Source organism: Syngnathus leptorhynchus, chromosome 7 (genome assembly GCF_054491065.1).
Source record: "Syngnathus leptorhynchus isolate UIUO chromosome 7, UIUO_Slep, whole genome shotgun sequence".
Lineage (NCBI taxonomy): Eukaryota > Metazoa > Chordata > Actinopteri > Syngnathiformes > Syngnathidae > Syngnathus > Syngnathus leptorhynchus.
The window spans coordinates 6489261-6498216 of record NC_141201.1 but is presented as its reverse complement, the minus strand read 5'-3'; the positions used below and the strand labels follow the sequence as shown (position 1 = coordinate 6498216).

Below are 8956 nucleotides of genomic sequence, written 5' to 3'. Positions count from 1 at the left end.
TTCTACCCGAAAACAGACCCAGAGAAGCAAAACATCAAGCAGCAAAAACCTCATGTTTGTAATAACACAGGGATGCTCTGTGGTGCTGTTAGGCTCGTGATGGCAACGATCGATGCTTCTTGCGTTTAACTGAAGAAGTGGGTCTCTTTTCTTTGAAAAGCACATGCATGTCTTTTAGCCCACAATAAAATTGCAAAACTTCTCATTGGCACATTTAGCTGCATGTAGACAACAAGCCCCTACTTGCAAAGAGGAACACCTTCTTTGACTTGTTACACGCCAGCCTACCTTCCACCTAAAAACAACGCCGTCCTATAGCGGTCTCCAATGACATTGAAATCCATCTACCATTGAGCACTTACAATTTTACTGAGATCCATGGTCCTTCCCGACAGCGGCGGCCCGAAGATCCGCTGGCTTGATCCAAACGCGAGAAGCGGGGAGGCAACGAACGTGTTTTGGGAGAAGAAGTGGGGGTGGGGGGTGGAGGAGCGCGACGTTAGCTCAACATGTGTCCCGATTTGGTATTAAAATGCTTCTCTGTCCCCACTTCCTTCCTTTATTCCTTCGGCGTCCCTGCTCTCTCTCTTTCTCCCTGCAAGCTCCAGGCAACATGCGACCACGGAGAAACTGAAGTGTCCGGGACTCGAGCAGCGAGGACGACCGCACATTTTACATCCCGCCCGCCAACATGTCCCTACACAGACTCTCGTGTTAGCTTTATTTTGCAAATAGCCCGCTTCTATTTGAGACAATAGCTGCACGGGAGGTTGCAGACGAGGATGGCTCGAAACCGGAGGTTCTCAAACTGGGTTCCGGGGCCCACCAGGGGTCCTGTAAAGATAGGGGGCGGGGTAGGGGGGGGTTTGACGGGCGTACTATTTTTGCTTTCCAAAACAATCTTCCGGAAAAAGAGGAATGCATTTAATTTGCTTTCCCCTGCTTACCTGTTACACTAGAAACTGTCCCTTGAATGTATCCAAAATATTTTAATCCTTACAAAAATGTGACCTCTAAAGACTTCTGAGTATACAATATCATTTCTGCATGTGAACAGCCATCTGTGAGCATTTTGGAATGTTTTACAAGGAAAAGTATGAGGTTTGTAACGAGAATGTTAGCAGGTATGTCATTTCTGTCTGGCTGTTGGATTGTTGTTTGTGTAGAAGCTTCAGGAACAAAAACTCAATTCATAGCATTAGAGCAACTTTAGGTAAATGATGCCCCCATCTGGATTCTCGGAGATCCTCAACCTTGAAAAAGTGAAAATTCTTTCTATGCCCTCTAGGTTTTGATTCGGGTTATAATTTAACTTTGACCAACACAACAGATTTTTTTAAACTCCACGTTAGCCAGGTCCTATACCAAAATGTTGAATTTCCACATAATGATTGTTTTAAATACATTTCAGACCCTAACTTGTGCTGGATCATACGACTGTAACAACATCAGACAAACCCTTACTAGAACATCTAAACTTTAATCGGGGTTAATCAGAGGCACACTTTAAATTGTAGGAAATATTTAGACTCCTTTTCAACATGAGATTTGTGCGGCGGTGTGTTGACTTTTTATAAACACTGTGTACTCCTACACAGTAAGCTTCCTTCTCTCATTTATCGCTTCCTATCAGCTCTGAAGCAAAGTCCAACAACAGTGACATCAAATAATAAATATTACACAATATGAGTGTAGCACTTCAAAGGTACCAGTCCAAAATCCACAGAAGAAATTTAACACAAGAAGAAATATAAGACAATGGTATGTACAAAGAAATTAGAAAGGCAAAGTCAGTGTTCGAGTCACCAGGGACCCATCGGTGCACTTTGTTGCACAAAATGATCGGCCACTGTTCACCATTTCTATTCTGTGTCCAGTCAGTGCAATGAGGCCACCATCACTGCCTGCTGTTTCTGCTGTCTCAGTACATTTAAGTCTTGTTCTTTCACGCTTGCTTTCTGAGGATACACAGTCATCCATCTGTAACCCCGCTGTATTTTGATTTAGAGGATGTAAACAAGGACATTTATTAATAAACGTGTTGAAACGTTTTCTCTGCACATACTGTAAGTTCAGTGAATACAGTATGAAAAATTGTCTTTGGATTACTGACACGTGTACATTGGCCAATTTCCTCATTTCTTTCCCCATAATAACCCATCCTTAGCTGGTAGGTAGTCTAATTTTAAGGCCTTTATTTTGCAACACACAATGTGATGTTAGCCAGTGGTTCACACTGCAAACTTCAGCTGCAAAACTCGTGCCCCAGATGCCTTCCACAAGCTTTAATTATGGTTCATGTATCCAAAGATTACTACCTACACAAGTGCCCAAATAAAAAATAGTTTACGGAGCTGTTTTGCAATCTACGGGTGACGAAACATCTCCAACATAAACAACAAACAAAGCAGTTACATCACATATGCCTATACTTACAAACAATAGAGGACCCCCCCCCCCAAACACACACACACACAGAACATAAGATGTCTGGGGAGAAAAAAAAACATTAACATTATCATTATCATTCAGTAGAGCGTAGCTTGGTGCACAAGTTCATAAAATTGAATTTAAGTTAGATAATATCAGCCAATTAATAACAGTGTGACAAAACATTTGTTGGCATCTTGACTCGAACCAAGTCGAAAAGGAAATAGAAATGATTAACAAGGAGCTGGACTGAGCAGCCACGACAGTGCCAATCCCTGTGTGGGCTTGCACTAGACTAACAATGCTCAACAGTTTTGGATTTAAACTGGTGGACACAAGCAGCTACTGTTTGCCATTGTGTCTCAAATCATCTCAACTACAGTCCAAATGCCAGTGACTCTCTTTGTCAAACAATAGTTATGTAAACCACATTGACCGATCTTATAATTTTTGACATTTTTTTTTACGAAACTTCTGATAGGTTTCGTACAAACGCTATATTTCCTCTGATTGTACTTAATCGCAGGCAAGGCAGAGATCTAAACCACACAAGAGATTTATTTGATTTGCAACAAAAGAGGTGAAATCGACTACACAACAGATTTAGGTGGCTTTAGAACAAAACAGATCAGATGGATTATCTCTAGTTGATCCTCTGCCAAGTAAAAAGCGGATTCGTTGATTCCTGCCATCACTTGCTTCAGTTCAACAGTCAAAAATCAACCAGGAGGCAAAAAATAAATAAATAAACATGTACAGTACACGGCGCTGCAAGATTACGGCCAAAACAATAAAGCCAAAATCTTTTATCAATATTGTTAGGGTTATGGCAGAGTGAGTTTGCTTTGTTTTTAGGCTGCTTAATGAAACCTTCATTGTGAGTTCTGCCCCTAGTGGTTGAGGAAATACTTCATTAGATATGCAGCAGAGCCTGCATTTGCAATCTAATTATCGTCGAGTTAATTTAATCATGGCTGCCAAAACGATTCAAATTCGATCAATTGTGATGCTCCACATGTAGTATGCCAAGAATACAAGGACGCCACAGTCCAATCTAAAGGTTAAGGAAATACTGCCCTATCATGCATCATTGCATGTTCTCCTCTTGCTTGCACTGGTCTCTTCAGACAGCAGAAAAAAAAAAAACATCAAGACTAAAAAATTGCCCATAGATGTGAATGTTTGTCTTTACAGCATGAGCCCTGTTATTGGATCATGGTCAGAGCAGAGTGCACCCTGCCTCTTACCCAAAGGTGCTGGGATAAAATGCACTTCACCAGTGAACGTTAAAATAAGTGCTAGAAATTTAATGTTCCATAGGATGCTACATAGGAGCCTGACAGTGACCTAGTGACCATGCGTGGCTTGGAACATACAATCCTTCTAATCCGTGCTGCTGCTGTCTTGCCTGAGACAAAATGTGAGTGCAGGTGGTGCCGTGGGTCAAACTGCATGACACACACTATGCACAGGCAAACCAGATAGCTGTTGTCTAAAATACTGTCTATAATCGGAATTATCACAGCAGTTTGGCTGCCTTGATTCATTTGACCTACTTAACCCCCCCCCCCCCCCCCCCCTCCCTGTGCCTGGTCTGTGGGAACGAGTCAGGGGACACACCAGGCAGGAAACAGCAGGATCCACAACACAACAGCAGCCTGCATACTCATCGGGAGCGTGCGTGATCAAGTTAGAGCTTTGTTTTTGCTATGCATTTTTTGTCTGAACAGAACATGTTCATTCATTGCCCTTATGATAATGCAAGTCTGACTAGGCATAGATCCTTGTGTAGTGAGGGTGGAAAGTCATTTGCAAAGCTCCTACATGGTTTGTATCCAGCTGGTAGGCTAAACAGTACAATTATCTGAATTCGAAAGGCCACTGACCTACATTTCAACAGCTCTTTTGTTGTGGACACTCACTGGTATCTGCTGATCACACACAGTGACTGACACTGAACACCGGACCGACATGATTAGCACAGAAAGTCTGCGAAATATGCAGTCATAAAATATGAGGAGGTTCTCCCTAATTTGAGACACATTTGTTATGTAATCGTCCATCTCCAGTATACAATGCAAATGTAACACACAGGCGAGAAAATGTGTTGTCAAGTTGTGTAACACACCTGCCCTCTCTCAAAGTTTTCCCTCTCCAGCTCCAGACTGTTAGCTCCTCCGGTGCGTCGAATCACTTTAGGGATGGCGTTGGGTACTTGCTGCATGGAGCTTTTTACTCGATCCATCGTCTATCAAAACACCGCAACGGAACAACAATACGTTAAGAAACTCGAGTGTAAAAACAAGAAAGCTACATTAACTATGGCGGAGGGAAGTCCATATTGTACTGGACTTGTCGTTCCGTTCGGCGGCGCATTTGGCCTCTATAAAATAACACCCATGTCAATGACAGCAGTGATTCGAGTACACGCCACAATAGTGAATGCTTTTTCCACCTTGTGATTTCAAAATAAAAGTCTACACCCATTGGTGCGCTTAAGTAAACACTGCTGTTGATTGTTTAGGAGTTACCAAAGAAGTAGTAAATATATGTGGCTCGTGATAACGGTCAAAGAAAACTAAAAGGTTCATTTTCTTTATGGTGGGTTTGTGCTTTGAATTACAGTATTTTTTTAAATGACTTTACTTTGTGAGGCCAAACTGCCAAATCGGAACGAGTTAGTGTATTCACCTTCTGCTGACTTAACAAAATCCCACCACATGCTCATTGCTGCGTGCAGCGAGCAAAACACACGTGCACGACCTCTGACCGCTTAAAAAAATAGAATCCCGTGCAAAATATATATTTTTAAAAATACCAGCGTATGGGCATTTAGTGGCTAAGATCGCTTTTCGGAGACGTTTTCCCCTCAAGAAACGGGCAGATCCCTCCCAGCGGTGGGAGGCAGAACACTTCCCGCCCACATAGGATCTTCTGATTGGTCGCTATCTTATGGTTCCATCTACAATGATTGTATGTATTTGTGTGAATATATTTTGCCACTTTTCCGTATCGAATTGGCCACCAACGTTTCCAAATGAGCCTTACTAATTAATAGTTTTTAAAAGTTTTTCGTTATTGTTCATTTTTAATTAGTATTTTATTAGAGCAGCCTGAAATTTACTGCCTCTGACAAACATAGTAACATGCAGGGATGATGTCTACAAGTAAATGACTATTTTTTCCAGCATATTTCAAATACCAGATAAAGTTCTGATTTGAAACAGTTACTTCTACAGTTCCACTCCACATGGCTCAATGCTACCCTCACCTGGAGAAACATCATAAATGGACCAAGTTGAGGACTGAAGCATATACTATTTGCGGTTCTTCCCATGAATACACGCATATGTAGCAAAAACATACCACTTGAACGCCCCCATAATCCTTAATTTCCAAGATGGTGGTTCCTATTGTAGTAAGAAAAGTTGTACTGTACTCAGTCTCTCTTTTTTCGTTGTTAAAAATACTTTCATGTGATGAATATTTGCTGGTGACTGCTAGGTTTGTAATTAAAACAGCATAACAGTCTTCCTAGCAAATGGCAAGCTAACGTCGCATACCTATGCTGTGATAATCGATGTACGAATTATATTTGTGAGCCGAGCATCATACTGTACCTTCATTTTAAGATGGAAGAGGCAATGATGGCAAAGAATCGAAAGTAATCTGGCACATGGCTTTTAAGTTTACCTTGATTCTGAACTCTGTCATGTCAGCTACTTTAGTGGGCGAGTCCGTCTCATGTCCATTAACACACCCGACAACGTATACGTCATAGACTATTTTTTTAGATTAATTTCTTAAAAATAACGAATACTAATAATGTACATAGATTTTGCATCTCTGGAACCTATATTAATACATGGATATAGATTTGATTTCAACGTTACCACAATTCATCCGCATGTTAAATTTACAAACCAGAACAAAAGTAAGAAAATAATTTGTAATATTTTTACCAAATTAAAATACAACCAGTGCCAATTTACGATAATTGCTACACAAACTCGTGACATCATCCCCACCACAGTGGTCTGATGAAAATGGGACATAGTATGTGTACTTTAATATATCGAATACTGTACTTTAAATACTGGGCGAGAGAAAGAGAAGGGGGGGGGGGGGGTGATAGGATAAAGTGTTCAAATGAAACTCTCGCGAGACTACCACAGTATAGAAAAGCAGGGGCTAGGTCTTAAGTTTTCCTCATGCATCATTAGATGATTCATACAGTATCAGCGTCAAGATGTCGGGACGTTCAGGCCGCGCTGAGACCCGGAGTCGCGCCAAGGATGACATTAAAAAGGTTCTGGCCGCAATCGAGAAAGTGCGCAAATGGTACGTTGGCTGTCTAGACTACAATATGGAGGAAATGTTTTAGCAGACGTTAGCTGCTACGTCGCTCAACTAACTTCAGTCGGAAAAGTTAGATAATTGACATAGCTTGTAGCCAATCGGTGTCCGCGTTTTGGGGGAAAAAGGGCGGGGCTATCGGTTTTTTTTTTCCGCCATGCACTGTCAATATGGCTGCATCGCTGCACAACAAGATCCAGTTGACGTTTTACAATGACGGTAATAAACATGAATAATTATCAGTGTGACATTCATTGTAGCGATCAATTCTGTACCTAGGTAGGCAGAAAACGCGGCCATCTTCTGTATGTCGAGGATCAAATTCAACCGATTAGAGGAGATCATTGTTAGCTTTTGTCTAAAAATAGCACAACTACCTTAATCTCCAGGGAGAAGAAATGGGTGACAGTTGGAGACACGTCCTTGCGCATATTCAAGTGGGTGCCAGTGACAGAAACAAAGCAGGTGGCGTCTCAATAATGTGTTCTTTGAGGAAACTCAACTATGTATGTGTGCGTGACTTGTATCACTGTTCACTTCTGATATCAGATCTATCGCACCAAATCTACTGGTGGAGAAGCCAGAGGGCTAAAAGACGTGGTCCTTGAAAACACTAACTCTTTGCCAGATTTGACTGGTGAGTCTCAAGGGGGGGTAAATAGTTTGAAGATGAGAAGTAAAATAGGACCAAATGCAAGAGTTTTTCTTTTTTTTTATGCTCAGTATGAATGTTCTCTTTACATCAGATGAAAACAGCAACCAGAGCTTTCTGTCTGATGTTTACCATCCTAAAATGGATAACAGCAGCAGCAACTCTAGCTCGCAGCAGGTTAGCCCTCCGCATACCTCTAGCCTCCGAACTGAAGACTCCCAACCACCAATGCTTGGTCAAGAGAGTGTAGATGGTATGTCAATACCTTTATCATAGATTAACACAATTATCCAAAAGAAAAGTAGATTTAGTATTTCTTTTTTTGGGGGGAGGGGGCGGGGACTTTTTTCACTGTCGTCATCTAATTTCTGATGTTGTACCCTAATGAATCCAGATCCAGTTCACTCTGGACAGGATGGAGCAGATGAGCCCCCAACTCTGATCAAGGAGGACCTTCTGTCATCAGCAAGTGCCAGACGAAGCGCCATACACACACAGGTTTCAGACCACTTTCCTAAAGTGGTTTAAATACGCGCCAAAACAATTTTGTCTCAGTTAGGCGATGTTAAGCCACCATTTTTTTCATTCTACAGGAGGAATCTGAGGAATCAGGAGCCCCTCCTTTAAAGAAGATTTGCACAGGAGAAAATGCAGTGTTAAGATAGTTTACAATGTGAAGAAACCTATCCATAGTTATTTTCACTTCAGCTAAGTGTTCAACGTTCAGGTTTTAAGGCTTTGTTGTATGCTTCACATACACTCACCTTGCACTTCATTTGGCACGCCTGCACAATCTATTCTATGCTCTATGCACACATTATTTGTACTAGACTACAAGTATTGGATTCACAGTCAAGTGGGAAGATTTTATGCAACAGTGTTGGTTTAGTGCCTTGCGTGTGAGTACCTTGTCAATTATTTGTAAGTGGGCAAGCATCTCTCCATCAAATACTCCAAACTTCCACATTTTGGGCCACAGCAGGATTGGACTCTTTGACTGTCTGCTTCTCACAGAATGCATGATGCTCAAATGTACATGCAAGGATGAGATAAAAATTGTTAGATTAAAAAGGAACCACAAATGAGATTTTGTTTGACCACACTTGTAATATTTGAAGACTGCTTTGTTTCTCCTGTTTGTCCATTTACTTAAACCCAGAATGCAAATGTCACTCTGGGAGGGGATAATAGCTGGCTATGAACTAATATTAAAGCAATGCAGTCTAGTCGAAGACATCGGCCTTTATGGTGAGATAATATTCTAAGCTAACCATTTTCAAATGTAATTTAATAGTACAATATTATTGTAGTTCACAGCACTTTAAAGATGAATTACATCATAAAAACAGGCAATTGTGGCCTTGTGGTCTTAACTGCACTAGATTAGAGACACCTCTGTGATGAAAGAATTTTAGCACTGCAAATTACAATCAGCAATTTAATGTGTATTTGGCACTGTACACAAAAACGAGCATTATTTTCTATGTGAAGACATTTTTGATTCTGGTCATTAGATTG

At 41.1% G+C, this 8956-nt stretch overlaps 1 protein-coding gene across 1 annotated transcript; it reads left to right on the top strand.

Annotated features, from left to right (window-relative positions):
• The first annotated feature begins 6611 nt into the window (after positions 1–6611).
• Positions 6612–8313, top strand: bcl7bb (BAF chromatin remodeling complex subunit BCL7B b). The gene is made up of 6 exons (XM_085915540.1): positions 6612–6771; positions 7176–7251; positions 7336–7423; positions 7533–7691; positions 7833–7936; positions 8032–8313. Exons 1-6 carry the CDS (start codon positions 6680–6682, stop codon positions 8101–8103), a joined length of 591 nt encoding a protein of 196 aa, XP_085771666.1. The 5' UTR covers positions 6612–6679; the 3' UTR covers positions 8104–8313.
• Positions 8314–8956: the final 643 nt, after the last annotated feature.

Coding starts and splice junctions, on each gene's coding strand:
- bcl7bb (XM_085915540.1), top strand. CDS start 6,680: ATGTCGGGACGTTCAGGCCGCGCTGAGACCCGGAGTCGCGCCAAGGAT. Junction 6,772..7,175: donor ATCGAGAAAGTGCGCAAATG/GTACGTTGGCTG, acceptor CTTAATCTCCAG/GGAGAAGAAATGGGTGACAG. Junction 7,252..7,335: donor CAGTGACAGAAACAAAGCAG/GTGGCGTCTCAA, acceptor TTCTGATATCAG/ATCTATCGCACCAAATCTAC.